The sequence below is a fragment of the Rhododendron vialii genome, chromosome 1a (assembly GCF_030253575.1).
Source record: "Rhododendron vialii isolate Sample 1 chromosome 1a, ASM3025357v1".
Taxonomy (NCBI): domain Eukaryota; kingdom Viridiplantae; phylum Streptophyta; class Magnoliopsida; order Ericales; family Ericaceae; genus Rhododendron; species Rhododendron vialii.
In genome coordinates, this window is record NC_080557.1 from 14,947,278 (window position 1) to 14,966,023 (window position 18,746).

The 18,746-nt window shown below is 38.2% G+C and overlaps 2 protein-coding genes across 2 annotated transcripts in view; both read left to right on the forward strand.

The window, feature by feature from the left end:
* Positions 1-18,746, forward strand: part of LOC131328648 (probable serine/threonine-protein kinase PBL22) — an 84,074-nt gene that overhangs the window by 18,051 nt on the left and 47,277 nt on the right. The window contains exon 2 of the mRNA XM_058361565.1: positions 16,202-17,391. Coding sequence (XP_058217548.1) covers positions 16,202-17,391 — 1,190 coding nt within the window. The remainder of the gene's footprint in view (positions 1-16,201; positions 17,392-18,746) is intronic.
* LOC131306142 (protein FAR1-RELATED SEQUENCE 4-like) lies at positions 6,815-9,799 on the forward strand. Its single transcript, XM_058332446.1, has 2 exons — positions 6,815-6,864; positions 7,500-9,799. The coding sequence occupies exon 2, from the start codon at positions 7,707-7,709 to the stop codon at positions 8,604-8,606; it is 900 nt and encodes a 299-aa protein (XP_058188429.1). The 5' UTR covers positions 6,815-6,864; positions 7,500-7,706; the 3' UTR covers positions 8,607-9,799.

Below are 18,746 nucleotides of genomic sequence, written 5' to 3' on the forward strand. Positions count from 1 at the left end.
ACGCCAGCTATGCCCGAAAGACAATTTCTGGAAGCCCAAGCTGGAAGAACAAGAGGGTGGTTTCAGGGTAGAGTATAAAGGAGTTATAGATGAGAGTCTGAGGCCAGGTTACAAGACGACAAATGTTGCAATTTAGGAACTTGATCGTGAAGGGTTTCAAGGAGACAAAGAGTTGCTGGTATTTTCTTCTGATTGCATTTCTTTACGTCTGTTTTTGGCACTTCATTCTTCTTCCCTTCAAATTTGCATAAACTATTGATTGGAATAGAAGAGGCAAACCCGAAAAATATTTTGAGGGAGAGAGCTGGAGAAATTCCACAGGACGGTAGAGAAGAACAATGATTCTGCTTGATCTAATTGATGCTATTGAAGTGAAGTGCAATATGAAGATGACATGAAAAAGTCTTTCTTTGCACTGATGTATTGCCAACTGCTGCTATGTTTACTTCAGCGTGGAACCCCCAAAACAAGAGATGGGCTTAGAATGCTACCTTGTTAGGCCATCACTATTTTCCCGAAGTTCAATATAGAATAAGACAGTATCTCTACCATTTAAAGAAAATTTATGCCATTAGACTAGGAAGCACTTTTTCGGTGAATAACTTTTCCTTGATAGTAGGTTCATCAAAGGTTGAGTGAACATGCTTTACCAAATGTTGTTTGGAGTGATTAAATAGCATTTATTTTCATGATGATTAATTGCTATGGATAAATGTGTGAAAAAGGTTAGATGCCATACTGAGTCAAGCTTTATTAGGTAATTGGCTATGGAGATTTGTCTATGATGGGATAGACGGGGGAAGAAGGTGGTAGATTTGAAATATTGGGGTGGACACGGTGACTGGCCTTGGTAGAGTTGATTATCTGTTATGTGTTGGCCTTTGTAGAGGAATTAGGAAATGTTGGGAGACTTTGTGAGTTTCTGTAGTTTTGTGGTGGGGGATGGTAGGAGAGAAGTTGTCTCCTGTCTGGTGTGGAGGAGTGGCAAAGGGTCGGTGTGCTACAGAGCTTGACTACATCCGGAGAGATGGACTTGGTGTTTTGTGGGATATTAATTTGGTGGCAAACGGAATTGCAGGATTAGGAGTTCCATGAGGACTCAAGAACCTCCCAAGAATTCACATGCCAACACCGGATAAAATGAATGGAGAAAGAAGATTATTGTCAGTTGGTTCTACTGCTACTTGTGCAAGCAAGACTGGAAAACGGTATGTTTTAGGCAATGGAAGTAATGTGGGTGTTTCTATCTCCTCTGATGGATCTTCTCAGCCCACGGTATTTAACGACTGCTAATTATTAACTTCAGTTTCTACTCATGTGTTGCATGTGTGCCCTAACTCGTTATTTGAAGCTGTTAGTTTAAGTTGTTTAACATTAAATAAAATGCTGTTCTTTCATAAGCTTTCCTTGATTTGGAAAGTAGAAATATGTAGGTATCGTGTTTAGACAACTAAAATAGAATGCTTAAAGAATGTATCTCTATCTAACATAAAACTTTTTCAGGTATTTGAACAATATAACATGTAGGTATAGTGTTTATTATTATTTTCTCTTTGTTACGATTCTTTCAGCGATGGTGATTAGAAGATCTTACATACAATTTCGTAGGGTTTATCTGTCTAATACTGCAAGCGTACTTGGAACTCCCTTATTGGCTTCTATAAGTAGCATAACCTCCAAAATTCCATTTTGACACAACCCTTTTACTACTAGCGTGGTTTCATCAATGCGAGAAGATTTGCTTCATTCAGCCAATTCTTTTTCTTTTTTAAAACCATTTTTCTAACTTCTCTGCCTTCTGCCTGAAGATGTCATTGGTTTTGTCCATTACTTAATCTTGCATCTAGTAGTTAGTTGTCGCTAGTGTTTTTCTTCCGTTAGTTAGCTCGATTCTTGTTCAATGAACAACAGGGGCATACCTGCCCAGAAAAGGGTTACCCATCCATAGCAGCAAACGAACAGGAAAAAAAGGAAGACGGTCCATTGTATTCTACTTTACTGACCATTAACAGAAATGCCTCAGAAAATGTTCAAGAAAGTGTTTCAAGCTTGACAAATATACAAATTTGACTGAGAATTGTCCATACATCATTCCAAGAGCTAACTCCATCCCTCGTCTCTTTTTTAATACGAGTAGCATTTTGGCTTTATGGTGTTGCCACAGGTTTTAGTAGAGTACCTAGTTTTTAACTTCTACTTACTGCTTCCAAGCAATATTTTTATAGCCTGTATAAGGTTTATGTACCTTTTATTGTTGTGGCATTGATATGAATAAAATACATGCTATTCCAACATATATTCTAATTTCAACCAACGTTAATGTTCTGTAACAGGAGAGGCCAGCTACAAACAGATATAGCAGTTCTTCCATGGGAAGTTCCTCAATGTACGAGGGTTTTAATTCTCCGGTGAGCAATCCTAGCCTGCCATCCAATTTATTTCACTATTGCGTGATTCCAAGTCCTAATTCCTTGGCTCGATTGGATGATGTATATGATGGGTGTATTACACAATACACCCGGATGAGGGTTGATGGGACTGATTTTGCACCATTTGGCATCCCTTTTCTCCCCTGTATTAGCTAATCCCCTGCTTCACTAATACACCAACAACAGCCATAAATTATTGCTACCCTCCCAGGTAGCAATAACTAATCCGGGTGTATACACCTGGTTTTTGACCAAAACACCCCTCCTCATCCCCCTCCCAACGGCTATCTCTCTCTCTGCTAACAAAGACAACGAAGAAGAAGAAGGAGAACAAATCACCACCACCACAAAAACAAACACACAAAATATGTATGCATATGTAGAGAGAGAAACATACCTGTCCAATTAGGGGCGAGTTCTGTACATATCGGAACGAGATAGACAATCGGAGGGAGTGGCGATCGATGGGAGTGACGATCGATGGGTGTAGCAGCAACTGCTGCTTCGTCTTCTTCTTCTTGTTATGTCCGTCTCTCTCTCTCTCTCTCTCTCTAAATTAGGGGAAAGTGGGAGACGGTGTAAAAAGTAAAAAGAAGAGGTAAATACTTATGTGCATGTGGCTTATGCTCATGCTCCAAGAGACTGAAAAAAAAGAGAGAATGTGCCAAATTTTTTCGGACACATAATTAAATCGTAAAAAATAATTAAAAAGCACTTAAAATAAGTTTTAAAATTTTGAAATTATTACGATAATTTAATTATTAGTAAATTAAACTATTATTACTTTATTATGATAAAGTAATTAATTTTTATTGAATTTTACAATTATATATTTAATTTAATGAATTTTCTATTTTAATACAGCGCAAGGGCAAAAAAGTCATTTGCCAGCTTTTTAAATCATACACTCTTTTTATACCCCAAATTTATTCTCCATCCAAACCAAGTATTATTTTATCCCCCTCCATAAATGTCACATCAATGTGAACCCTCTCTTTTTAACTAATACCTCTTACTATTTTATTCCCCCTTCATAAATAATACACCCAAAACATATACGGCGTCCAATCGGGCCCACTATGTTCAGATTAGAGAGCCTCCACCTTACACATCTCTTGTTCGCCAAAGATATCAGTCATTTGAGAACCCCTTGGGTGGGAATGGTTCAACCAGTTTTGAATCTGGGGATGAGGAACGAGTTTCTTCAGGGAATTCTCAATTTGGTACAGCACTTTAAGACTTCACTGCCGCCAGTGATGTTGAGGTAAATTGTGAAAAAACTGTCATATCAAGAATAGTGTAGCATTTCATATTTTTTGGGTCGCTTTGTTTCATCTTATAATCCAGGGAGTTGCATTGAACCGAACTGTGAAGTCTCCTTCACGGCATCTTCAACCAGCTCCGTAGAGATCAAAATGTCCTACCATGTTTTGTCTCTCCTTAGGAGTTTCCACATATGGAGACTCCTTGGTACATGGAAACAAATCACATGTCTTGTTGTCACTATTTTTTCAATACACATATAAATTCATATTTTGATTAAAATTTCAACAAGTTAGTAAATGCAAAAGGATTGATGATACCTTCACAACACGATCAATATTTCATAGAAATGATGACTAAAAATTAAGAGCTAGTAAATCAGTATAATGCTCAAGTTTTTTTTGAAGGAACGTGGATAGATTTTTGGGGTGAAATTGAGGAATGATAAGAAGTTTAAGAAAGGAGATGTAAATAGGGATCATATGTAAATAGGGATCATGAGCGCAGATGAGATGAATAGTACCATACTATAAACAACTTTATAATAGAAACCAATTTGTAGAGTTTCTATTTTTCAATCGATGCGCATCATGAAATCTACTGGTAATGTTCTTTTAGCCATTCTAGGCATTTGAACTGATTTGGCTGACACATGACTGCGTGGAGTTATTAGTTAATAACCATTTGCTTTCCCCCAACTTGCAGCTGAGCTTGACAGCAGGAGAGGATGTCGAAATTGTTTATGAAGTGGCCGGCTGGTTTTATGTGAGTATACAGTGTGTGATATATGGGGTAAAATTAGAAAGAAAAAAGAGCACATCTATTCAAAATTGATATAGCATGGTGACGATGGCTAACAACATTTAATCTTGGTAATGCGTCCTAAATTTAAGAGTCGATGTAGCATAGTGATGCTGGCTAACAACGTTTACACAATCCTGAGCTGATGTAAAAGCTAATACCGTGGCATGTCATCATCTTGTTGCTGGTGAAGAAAAAACGACCGGGGAGAGATGGAAAAATCGCCGGGCTTGTTCCTGTCCTCTTCGTCGAGCAGTCTTAGTACGATTACTCATCGATACAGGGTTCAGTTTAACCAATCGCGATCAATATTGTCATACATGTGAAAATGCAGTCTTCTATAAAGGTTCTTGTAGCATTATGATTTGGACTATACCTCATATAAATTACAAGAGACGAGGAGTGTCCATTTGGTTGGATAACCCCTACGGTCTGGTTCGTAAATTGGATCGCTTGATATTTGAACACTTAACATGCTCCTACGCATTTGGAAGTTGAAGGGAAATGGAAAGTTATTTGGACAAGTGGAAGCAAAGAGGAAAGAAAAGTAGTGGAGAAGTTATGAAAAGTTATTTCCTACACATTTTGTTTTCCTATAAATAGTCTTTTTAGACTTTATTGTAATCTCTCTGCAACAAATCAAAGTCTATCTTTATTTGTTCTTAAATTTTTGTTTCTTAACCCAACTTCTGGGTTATAATTAGGAGTATGATTCATATTCTAAGGCTAACTTAGAATACTCGATGTATCGCTCGTGTCAATAGATCGGCGTTGAAGATGGAAGAATCCCTTTTCGTTCATCTTCAACTTCTGGGTTATAATTCAAGCCTTTTCAATCATTTTCTTTCTCCTTTGATTCTTATTGTCAGGATACACAAGCCTTGTGTTTAAATCAGACAAAATTTGTACTCAATAGTGTAATTCTTAACATTTGAAACAACTTATTTTCCATATATGACCAAGTTGTTGAGACAAGAATTCATCAAGCTATTTCTATAACAAGCTCTAAAGGCCATAAACAACTGTCCGAAATAAGCTATAGAAGAAGAAAAAAAAAAGAAAAAAGGATTCAACAAAACAAGCAAAAAAAGAAACCAACATAACTATTTCCAATACAGAGGTAAATCACGACTCCGAAAAACCCTAGCTAGAACTCATGCAAATCATATCCCATTTCATCCTTTCCTTTTTCCAGACTTCTTCGCATGAGTGTTACGCAAAACCTACCCTTTGCAATCTTTAGCGACCGCAACAGCTTCCTGAAATCCCAATCGTTCCTCACAGCCAACTGATTGTGCCTTGGAACTATCTGGTTCTTATTGTCCTCCTCACCGCATTCCCCTCTAGCTCCAAAACCTACACAACAAACCACAATTTAATAAGGTTAAGACGCGGATCAAAAAAAAAAAAAAGGTTAAGACCAAAAACAGGCAAGAAACGTCGAGAAAATGAAAAAGAAATGTTTGCTACTAAATGAAGGGTAAGTTTTTTTTTTTATCCGAATGAAGGGTAAGTTTGATACACGAATTTGTAGGACTTTTTGAATCAGAATTCTCATCAAAGTATTGTTATGTCTACAAATTCGGAGCATACACGGTAAATCTCCCTTTTACCTTCACAAGCCCTAATTTAGGGATTTTCAAAAAATAGGACAAAGTTGATTGGGGTTTTCCTTACCAGAGGGATGGCCCAGACGATGTGACGACAAGAGGAAGGAGGTGACGGTGGAGATGGTTGTGTTGGACCTGCGTCGGTGAGTTTGGGGAAGGACATCGATGGTGGTGCGAGACACTAGCTGTGACGATGAGAAGGCGGTGATGGTTGCGTCGGACCGGCGTCAATAAGTTTGGGGGAAGGCGTCGACGGTGATGGGCGTCAGCGGTGGTGGTGAACAAGAGAAGCTGCAGATTCCATTTGGGGAGAGAAATGTACTCCGTATTTCCCACAGAGAGAGATTTTAAGAGAGAGAGAGAGAGAGAGAGAGAGACAGAGGGAAACGATTTAGGAACAAAACCAAAATTCTTTTGAATTTCATCCCAAACTGTACCCGCCCTTATGGCCCAACCCCAAAACGATGCACGCACAACCAAATCACACAACCGCTGACGTCAGCATGACTTGAGCACAAAACGACGTTGCTTTATTAAAAACAAACAAACAAACAAACAACCCAGGTTGTGAACAGCGCTCCCCCTTTCTCTTTCCCTCCACCTTCACAATCAAAAATTCAAAAATCAGAGAAAAGAGAAGAGAAGAGAGAGAGAGAGGGGCTCCCTCGACTGACCCAAGCCGGGCGCACTCCCACAACCCCCAGTGCACTTCCCCAGCTTCAAGGCGACAGAGAGGGGCCTTCTCTTCCAGCAATTACATGGTTTGTACGCTTTACTGCTTTCTGTCATTTTTGTGTATGTCTTAGAGTCAAGGAATAAAACTGGCAATATCTAGGGCTTATCATGAGAATTGTAAGTGCTTTGTAACTTTGTAATTGAAGCCAAAACTTGGTGTTTGTTTGTTCTTTTTTTTTTTGACGGAATCGAAGTGCAATCAACAGAAAGACAGATTTTTGTTGGGCCACTGATCAATCCTTGTACATAGGCTTGTAAATTGAAAGGGAAAGAAAAAATCCTAAATTGACTTGCTGCAAAAAAAAAAAACCCTAATGCGAAATAGAGCAGTTTTTCTGTAAAAAGAACCACTAATGTGAAATAGAGCAATTTTTGGCATGGGCAATCAGTCATGCGTAGAAGGTACTGGTCATATTTATGGTGGGATATTAATCAATTATTATGTCCGTATTTTTTCCCCCTTTTTGGAGAGTGGTTTTGTGAAAGTTAAAAGTTGTATATATGTATGAATATGTGAAGAGCCTTTGTTAGAAATAGAATTCGTGTTATAGCTTCTAGTATCGTGTATTGTTGTTCACTCTAGTCATTGTATTATGAGTTTATTATTTTGACAAAGTGGGATTTGGCATGTATGTAATTGTTTCATTTTTTTAACTAATAGATGATGTCATCGGATTCTATTCCGTCGGCAATGCCTCCAAACAAAGAGTGTTGAGAAGAAGAAGAGGTATGGAGTGGAGACTATCAAGACGAACAAGAGGTATGGAGTAGTCTTTCAAACCAAAAGTGTGGTGAAATAGATACTACCGGAGTTGGGAAGGAGGCAACAGAAAATTGTGAAGAGACAGTTGAAGAACCGAAAGAGGGAATGATATTTGATACATCCGAGGAAGCTTATTCGTACTACTCAAGATTTGCTAAAGAAAAAGGATTTGCTGTGGCAAAAAGAACATCGAGAAAGGGAAAAGATGGAAAGTTGAAAGATGTAACTATAGCATGCAATCGTGCTGGAAAGGCAAGGGTGACTACAAGCAACCCGGTCAAACCACGACCACAATCAAAAATTAATTGTCCAACTCATGTTACCGTTGTGTTGCACCCGAATGGAAAGTGGAGGTTAAACCGAGTTGCTTTAGTTCACAATCATGACCAGAGTCCGGAAAAGGCAAGGTATTTGAAGAGCAATAGGGTACTTGATGAACACGTGAAAAGAAGACTGGAATTGAATGATAAAGCTAGGATTAATTTGAACCAGACTTATGCCTCACTTCAGATTGAGGCTGGGGGACCTGGTAAGCTTCCATATATCCAAAAAGATTGCCGAAATCATGTGGATAAAGTGCGACGTTCACTACTTCTGGAAGGAGATGCTGAGGCGATGCATAATTATTTCATGAAGATGAAAGCCGACAATTCTGACTTCTTTTTTGCAATGGATTTGGATGATGAGGGTCGACTGAGGAATGTATTCTGGGTTGATGCAAGGAGTAGGGCAGCTTGTAAAGAGTTCGGTGATGTTGTGACCTTTGACACAACTTACTTGGTAAACAGGCATGACATGCCTTTTGCTCCTTTTGTAGGCGTGAATCATCATGGTCAGTCTGTTTTATTAGGATGTGGGCTCATCTCTCATGAAGACACAAAGTCATTTTCGTGGTTATTTCAAACTTGGAAGACATGCATGTGGGGTTGTGCTCCGAAAGCAATTATTATCGACCAATGTATGGCCATGAAGAATGCTATAGAAGATACATTCCCTAACACCTGACATTGGTGGTGCATATGGCATATTATGAAAAAGGTGCCGGAAAAGTTCAATGGGTGCAACGCTTATGAGAATATTAGTTGGTGTATGCGTAGGGCAGTTTATGCTTCACTTACAATAAAACAATTTGAGGATGCTTGGGATATGTTCATTAAAAAGTACGAGCTTCAAAGTAACACATGGTTAGAGGGATTGTATTTGGAGAGGGAACAGTGGGTGCCAGCTTATTTGAACGATGTGTTTTGGGCGGGGATGTCATCCACACAAAGAAGCGAGGTATAAATGTGTATTTTGATGGTTACATTCATTCAAAGACAACCTTGAAACAATTTGTAGGACAATATGAAAATGCATTATCGAATAAGGTGGAAAGTGAAAATCAAGAAGATTCAAAAAGTTGGCACACTTACATCCCGTTAATAACTGAAGATGAGTTGGAGAAGCAATTCCAAAGTGTTTACACGAATGCAAAGGTTAAACAGTTTCAGAAACAATTTTATGGAAAACTTCACTGTTTTTGTGTGAAGCCGGCAACAGTTGGTGATATTGTGTTTGAACATGAGATAAATGAGTGGGTCAATATTGGAGAAGGAGAAGAGAAAAGGAGAATTCAAGTGCCATTTACTGTCAATTTTAATGCTGAAACCAATGAAGCACATTGTAATTGTCGATTGTTCGAGTCTAGTGGGATGGTGTATAAACATCAACTGTATGTGTGGCATCAAAGGGGAATTGAAAGAGTTCCTGACAAGTATGTGTTGAGAAGATGGTGCAAAAATGTGAAAAGGGTCCACACTAAAGTTCCGATCTGTTACGATAAGTCGTCAACATCAATTGAAGTGCGTCGACATGACAACATGTGCAATCTCTTTAATGAAGTTGCTGATTTAGCGGAAGAATCTGAAGAGAAGTATGATATGGTGATGAAACGGGTACACGAGCTAAAACGAGAGTTGATGGAAGCTTCAGTTGTTTGTGAAAGTAACGTGGTTTCACTTGGTGATGACACAAGTACTCGTAATGTTTCTTTTTCAGTTGGAGATGGGGTTATACCACCCAAACAGAGTACGAACATACTTGACCCGGAAGGTCTTCGACGAAAAGGTAGACCACCATGCAAAAGGAAGATCGGTGTTGTGGAAAAAGTTGTTCAAAAGAAAAGACAAACATATAAGAAGCCATTGTCCAAGGAAAAATCCAAAGTATTTTGATGCTTACTAGTTAATATGGACGTATAGATTTGTTTAATGAATGTGCAGTAATTATATTATTTACTAATTTCAGGAGGTTGAAGAGATTGCGGCGCTGCCCATTAGATCGGGACACAAGAGAGTGTTATAAATGTAAATATAAGAAATTTTATTTTTAATTGTACAATTTCATGTTTTATATAACTATTATTCAAAATCCCTTTTTATTGTTGGGCAAGGTCACCCGAGCTACATGAACCACTCAACGTCGCCGAACATGATGCCACATTCTATGCAACCAAATATGGCACAAGGCAGGAGCATTTTCCAATTTTCTCCAACTTTTTGCCCAACCGGAACAAGCTTGAACCAATTTATGCCTTCTTTTCCAAGTTCACAAAACATATTAAATGGTCAAGTTTGGATGGGTCAATCAACTATTGCAGGTAGTCAAGTTTGGGGAGGAGGACAATTAAGTATTTTGGAAGCTCAAGGTCAATATTGGGAATGAGCACAACCAAGTATTCTGAAAACTCAATGGCAAGGACGTGGAGGACAACAAAGTTGTACAGAAATGATGAATGCAGTGGATAAAAGTTAAAGAGTAGTTCACTTGTATTGTATTGTTTTTTTTGTATTCTTCAAGGGATGTCTCGTAGATTTGTAGCGGTTGCACTTTTTTGAAGTTGTGACATTACCAGGTTTGTGTTCTAAAGTGAAACAAGCTTGTTTATATAGTTGGAGAATCATATAGGTTCTTTGTAACCTGTGTTCTATATCGTGTCCTGTGTCCATATCGTGTCATGTGTCCATGTCGTGTTCTGCGACTTGATTGCTTGTTAGTCTTGTGATAACCTTTCATAAAATAGCACTACTTTAGTTGTTGTTGATGATAGGCTATTCTTTTTAATTATGTCGTGTCCTGTGTCCATATCGTGTCATGTGTCCATGTCGTGTCTTGAGACTTGATTGCTTGTTAGTCCATGGTTACATGTGTTCCAGAGGTCAATGACCTTTTTTTGGTTGTCACATCCAATGTAGTGTGATGCCTTCTTTATCTAGATTTTACAGTTCTGTTTGTACTGTTTTCTGCTTATTCTAGCTTGGCTGTTCGTGATCTGTCCAACTTAGTTAAGCCATAGGATAACGTCACATCAGAGCATTTGGAAACCCTCCTTGCCATTGTTCCTAAATATTCAGAGAGGGATTGGTTGTCTAGCTATGAGACACTCACCACCTATGTGGTAAAAATTCCCCTATCTGTTTAAGATGTCAACTTATTCTGTTATCATGATCGTCAATTTATTATTTGAAAATAGCATGACTACATCGAAGATGAAGTTTTTAAGATCGCTTAGGACATATTCCTAGTAGAATGTCAATAAATCACCAAGGTAAGTTTTGGAAAAATTTCGGCAAAATCTCCCCTATTTTTGGTCCTAGCCCGACATCTCGCGTCTTAGTCAGTACAACAGAAACAACAACAATTTACGCACAAGCCCATGCCAGACAGTTCTCATTATAAATCACCATTCACAAGCCACATTCATAGCCAAAATCCATTGCCAAATTATCATTTCACAGCGAAAATCATAATTCAATACATTTAGAAACCATGCAGGGCCGTTCTCATCACAATTATCAATTGCATACAAAGTTAGGTTTTCACAATACTACAACTTGATATTACAAAGCTTAGTACATATTGATATTCCAAACTACAACAAATTGATCATTTTTCTTGGCTTTTCATTCACTTGAATAGCTTCAATCTCTTTCATTGCTTTTTTGAGTCTCCACTAGCCTTTGTAGGCTGAAATATTTACCAGCAAACTCTTTCGATTAACAGCATCCTCTCCAATACTTCCATTATAAAAGAGCACCAACAGAGTAGACAAGGATTGAGTGCCCACAAACATATCACCATTTAATATAGCATCTCTTAGCCCTCCATAAAATTGGAGTTGTAAGAGTTTCAGCAACTTCATTACAAAACAGCATTCATAGCACCAGAAAACTGCAGAGATCTTTCAGCAACTTCATGATTTTGCATAGGGCCCTCCAAAAAAATTGGATCCAAAACACAACCCTTAGCCCTCCAAAAAAATTGGAGTTGTAAGAGTTTTGGCAATGATTTTGCATACGGCCTGTTCTGTAATGACGAGATGATTGTAATTGGCACAAACATTATACACAAACTTCCTCTTGTCTTTTAAGAAAGGACGAGCCTGCACAAATGATATAAAACCTTTTTGAGAAGAAGAGCTACATTAATGTGGGCACCAAAACCAGAACCTAGAACTTAGTCGGTTGAGGTTTCTAACACTAAACCAGTAGTCACCCCTTCATATTGTGCAAATTTACCATTGGACAGAAATTCTAGTCTACGAAGTTCATATCCTTAAGGGTAGCTCGGCAAATGTTAATACCTAATTCAAGGAGCACCTTTACAATGTTAAAGCATCCAAAGGACAGCAAAACTATCATCCTATATGGCATTAGTCATTTAAATGCAGCCAAAGAAAAATTTGAGTTTGGTGGATTTATTTTACAATGGAGGTACTCAAGGCCTTGTGCAGCACCAATAGCAATCTTTATTCTTGTGCTCCAACTCAATGGCTCTTTATCAGGTTCAATATCTGACAATATGAAGCACTTTCAATGGCCAATGAACAATTAAGACTACAGTCACTACACAACGTGTGCTAATGTATGCTTTGTTCTCAATCCAACAGTGAGGAAACAAAAGCATTTAGGGGAAAATAAAAAGATCGTATTTCTTTTACTTACGAAAAGTAAGCCATGGTTTAGAAGCAAAACAGGATCATTGCGCACTCTAACGACAGAGAAAAGGAAACACACAAAAACCATGATTTTTGTTTCTAAATCATGATGTAGTAATAATTAATTTGCAAAATGTATGCATTCTTTTTTTCATGACTTACAAATACTTTTTTTTCCTAGGACAATCACGAAACTGTGACATGAGAGCTTGATTAAATGCAGACAAACTAATCTTTGCATATTCATCTATACATAACAGTCAGTTCCATCCCTTTAACATTAGAGCAAGCCAATTTGACTCTAAGTTCAAAACGAAACCCTAATTTTCGAATTAGGGATTTTTCTTTTCAAAAAACTCAATTTAGGGTTTTTTTTTTCCAGCAACTAAGCAATCAGTTAGGGTACTAATTAAACCAGAGAGAGAGAGACCTTAGTGGTGGGGACAACGTCGGATTTAACAACTGGTGGTGGTGCGGATCAAAAAAAAAAAAAAACTGGTGGTGGTGGCGGTCGCTGGTGGTGGGTAGAGCTGTGGTTGGGTTCTGGTGGTGGAGGTGGGAAGCGTGGTTGCTGGTGGAGATGGTAAGCGTGGTCGCCGGTGGAGGTGGGAAGCGTCGTCGCCGGCGGCAGTGGTGGTGGTGTGCGAGCACCTCTCTATCGTCTCTGAAATTTTTTGAGCGTGAAAGTGGACGCAGGAGAATAGAAAAAGGAAAGGGGGAGCGCTGTTCACGACCTGGGTTGTTTTTTTTTAATAAAACGACGTCGTTTTGTGCTTAAGTCACGCTGACGTCAGCGGTTGTGTGGGTTGCTTGTGCTTGGTTGGTTGTGTATGTAGCATTTTCCAGGTCGGTAGAGGATCGGTTCACATTATCGGTCCGTATAGCATTACTGAAAAAAAAAATTTATAGCATCTCTCATCCCCCATTGTCTAGTGAGTAGTATTTTTCACAAAATATTCCAGACCATTTCCTTATAACTGCTAGAGGTGGGGTAAGGCTTTTTTGTATTGCTGGTTAAATAGATGAAGCAAGTGATCAACTATCCTCAATGGTATGCGAGCGTTTGCACTTAGGCCTTGTATATATTGAAGACCTGAAAACTTTCCTTGAGCTTTGATTTGTACCCATGGGCGGACCTACATAGAGGCAAGCGGGGTCACCTGACCCCACTCGATTGGAATTCTCCACAAAGATATGCATATATTTTTGGATGTTTTGGTAATTTTGCCTATGACATTATATTCACATCTCTATCCCTATATCTTGCCCCAAGTAGTATTGAAAAATTACAATATTGCCTAACTTGTTTCACCTAGCGCCTGATCTTTTATTTTTTTGGTCCCATCTACTTTTTGAGGTTTCGTTCCAGAACACCTTCTTAAAAAATAAGTACTTATTTCATATTTTTAAATTCAAAAATAATGTAAATGAAAAATTATTTTAAAATTATTATTTTTTGCACTGGATTAAAGATCTCAATGAGATCTATCAAATAAGATCTATAGTGATAGGAAAATTATTTGCGTAAGTACATAATTTTTAAGCTTAAAATTGCCTTCTTAAAAAATAAGTACTTATTTTCCTTTCGGGAACGGGGTAACTCAAGTAATGCATATATCTTTTTCATTTTTTATTAATCTTTAATTTGAATAGAAGTTACAAAGATTAACAGGATCAGGACATGACGGAATTACAATGACAAAAACACCTTCCAATGACTTCCAACTAAGTTGGCTTTGATTATTACCAACAATCATATGCCACTAGGACCCAAACGAACCAAACAAGTTGGCAAGGAACCAACCGTAGTTTTTCAAATACATAATGTTTTTTGCTGTGAATATTTGACCCCAGTGCCATGAAATCCTAGATCCGCCCTTATTTGTACCTACGAGCCCTATGCTTGCTTGGACCAGCCATATGACGACCTCCATTCTTAAAAATGATATCCCTGAAGGGCCATGGTCCATATAGACCTGAGATATCTCATCATGCGATTGGTTGAGCGAGCCATATGATGTCCTTCATCCTCAGAATCATTGTCTCTAAAGGCCGGGATATGCTTAGACTTGAGATTCCTCGATCACACTTGAACTTTGAGTTGTGGTAGAAGTGTTTGGCACAATATCCTGGGAGAGGGCATGCTCAGAATTATTTTCCCCAAAAGCCATGGTTCGCTTGGACTTGAGGTTTGTTACACTTGAACCTGATGCACAAGATGAGCTTCTATACTAGTCAGACTTCACAATATTGGAATATTGAGGCGGAGTTTGTAAACCAACTAGCACAGGAACAAGCTCGCAAACAGACACATTTGCTACCTCAACTGTGGTGGAAATGTTCGGCGCAGTATCCTGAGAGTCACAATTGGTAGGGTCCTTTAAAAACTTGCTTTTGTCTCGATATCAATAGAAGTCGCAAAAGTGTGACGCAAAATTAACAAATACGAAAAAAATTTAAATAAAAAAAAAAGTTGTTTTAACTTATTAAGCCAAACTACCCTTCCTACAGAAAGTCTAGGCTCACCACATATGTCTACCGCATATGTGAGGGGCCCACTCCATGTCTCAAAAAATATAAAAAAATACTCATAAATTTTAAATTAATGGGGTTCTGTAAAAAATCAGTTCCAAAAGATATCGTAAATATTTTTTGTGAATTTGTAAGGTGAAATTACTTAACTGCTCAGTTTCGCTCCTACGAATTCAGAAAAAAAAATACTTATTGATGTTTGAGCTCATTTTTTATAAGGTCCCATAAAAAATTATTTTAAAATTTATGAACATTTTATTTTTATTTTTATGGAACCCATACACGTGCTGTGGATAAGTGCGCTGACTGTACCAATGCTGCCCGCCCTATACTTTTCTACTACATTACTAGTCTTCGTCAACTATCAATAACGCGGTTTCATTAATAGGTAAGTATCTCTCCCTTTCAAAAAAAGAGGTAACTATTCGCAGCTCTGTATTTTCTCTCATAGTTCATTAAAAATTATTTTAAAATTTATAAATTTTTTATTTTTATTTTTATGGAACCCATACACGTGCTGTGGATAAGTGCGCTGACTGTACAGTGCTGCCCGCCCTATACTTTTCTACTACATTACTAGTCTTCGTCAACTATCAATAACGCGGTTACATTAATAGGTAAGCATCTCTCCCTTTCAAAAAAAGAGGTAACTATTCGCAGCCCCGTATTTTCTCCCTTAGCCCATTATATTTCGATAAATAGTTATTGAAAATCATACATAATATTTCGGTAAATAGTTCTTGAAAATAATATTATATTTTGGTAATTACATGTCGAAAATATGTTCAACATTTGGTAAATAACTCCCGATCATATATTTTCGGTAAATAGCTGTTGAAAAAAATATTATATTTCTGTAATTGTATGCTGAAAATGTATCTCAATTTTGGTAACTACCTATAGAATATAATTGAAAATTTTTAACGAACTATGGGAGAAAGTACGGAGCTGCGAATAGTCGCCCAAAAAAAAAATAATAGCATCTCGCATCCCCCATTGTCTAGTGAGTAGTATTTTTCACAAAATATTCTAGACCATTTCAGCTTTAGAGATGGAGAATTTTGCACAACCCCTTTGCTCAAGCGGGAGCCTCGAATCTTGTCGTTTTTTTCCACTATCTACGATATTAAAAGCGACTAATGACTTTGACGATGCATTAGTTGTTGGAATTGGTGGATTCGGTAAGGTATACAAAGCAATCATCGACGATGGCACCGTTGTTGCCATAAAGCGGTTGAATGCCGAGTCCAACCAAGGCGCTGAAGAATTTTGGACAGAGGTAAAGTTGCTTTCAAAGCTCCGGCATGCGCATCTCGTTTCACTCGTCGGCTATTGCAACGAGCATCAAGAGATGATTCTTGTTTACGAATACATGGCTTATGGGACTCTCGCCAGTCATCTTTACAAATCAAGTAGAGAAGGAAGCGGTAAAGGCCTATCTCCCCTAACATGGGCTCAAAGGCTAAACATTTGCCTTGGTGCTGCACGAGGACTCGACTATCTTCATACCGGTACCAAACAACCTATCATACACCGAGATGTGAAGACCACAAACATATTGTTGGACGAGAATTGGGTAGCAAAGGTTTCTGATTTTGGGATATGTAAACTCATTACAAGCCAAACAACAACCCATGTTAGCACAAAAGTCAAAGCAACAAGAGGATATTGGGATCCAGATTATATCTACACCAATCGAGTAACCAGGAAATCTGATGTGTATGCATTTGGCGTGGTGCTGTTGGAAGTCTTGTGTGGTCGACCACCGTTAGATCACAGACTCGAGGAGGAGCAAATTAGTCTAATTCTTTGGGTGAAAGATCGTATCGAAAACGGAAAGCTTGACCGGATCATTGATCCCTCTCTGAATGGAGAAATAACACCACAAAGTCTTAAGTACTTTTCCAAACTTGCGAACAATTGTTTACATACTAAACCAAAGGAAAGGCCTACAATGTCTGAAGTAGTGGAGATCCTTCAGAATGCATTGGAGTTGCATGAGCATAAGGAAAGATCATGGAGAACAATCACAAAGGCGTTTCAGGGTATAAAACTTGTGCCTATGGGTATGAATCGCTGGTGGAGAGAAGGGAACGGCAACGGTTCAAACGACGGTGGAGAACTGCCGAAGAAGTCTTTTCCGCAACCAATTTTCGATGACGTTACCCATTCAGTTGACCCTCATTTCTCGCTTGCTGAGATTCATGCTGGCACGAATAATTTCAACAAGAGTCTTTTGAAAGAATATAGTAATGTTGATGTCTTTACGTATAAGGAGATGAGGTTGGCAAAAAGGCACTTCCGGTCTAATGGAGTGCCTGAGGGTGGTGGTTGGGTAGTGTATAAAGGAGTTATAGATGAGAGAGTGAGGCCAGGTTACAAGACAACAAATGTTACAATTAAGGAGCTTCATCCTGAAAGGTTTTTTCAACAAGGGGTGTTGCTGGTATTTTCTTCTGATTGCATTTCTTTACGTCTTTTTTTGGCAGTTCATTTTTCTTCCCTTCAAATTTGCATAAACTATTGGTTGGTATAGAAGAGGCGAACCCGAAAAAATATTGTGAGGGAGAGAGCAAGAGAAATTCCACAGGACTGTAGAGAAGAACAACGATTCTGCTTGATCTAATTGATGCTAGTGAAGTGCAATATGAGACATGAAAAAGTCTTTCTTTGCACTGATGTATTGTCAACTGCTGCTATCTTTACTTCAGCGTGGAATCCCCCAAAACAAGAGATGGCCTTAGAATTATACCTTGTTAGGCCATCACTATTTTCACATAGTTCAATATAGAATAAGATAGTATCTCTTCCATTCAAAGAAAATTTATGCCTTTAGACTAGGAAGCGCCTTTTAGGTGAATAACTTATACTGTGATACAAAATAGGTTCATCAAAGGTGGAGTGAACATGCTTTACCAAATAACTTCCGCGGACCCCTCCGGAACATCATTAATTCTTGATTCTTACTTGAAATACTTCTCGAATGCTCCGTAAGCCCTGAAACACCACAACCAGCTACCTGGCCATTTTATATTTTTCAGGTGCGGAGAAAGTTAGTGGGGACCCGAGTTGAAGTATTTGAAGGATTAAGCTTTTTAGTGATTGTTGAGAAAAATCTTAGCATTTTGGAGGTTTTTTAAATCTTCCTTATCCGACCTCCAATTGAAGTAATTCAAATTTGGATGGATTCAAAATTCAATTATCTACAACTTCGTATAGCGACGGTTTTGACGAGCGTTGGTACATATAATTTTTTGATAACGGTTTCTTTAGCGACGCTTATAACTGTTGCTAAAGGGTGATTATTCGCGTAGATAAGGTAAACTATAGTTAACCCCCTCTAACTAAGCCTCATGTGCACTTTGCCCCCTCTAACTTTTTTTTTTTGGCACTCAACCCCCTCTAACTAACTGAAATTCAAACGGTTATAACTTCTTTGTCCGAAATCGAAAACATGTAAATTATATATCGATTTTGAGGTCTTGAAGTCAGCTTTCTAATGACACCAAAAACATCACAATTCAAAGCACACAGAAAGTTATGATCAAAAGAGTAAGGGCTGGTAGACAGAAAGACCGTTTTGATCATAAGTTTCTGTGTGCTTTGAATCGTGATGTGATTTTGGTGTCATTAGAAAG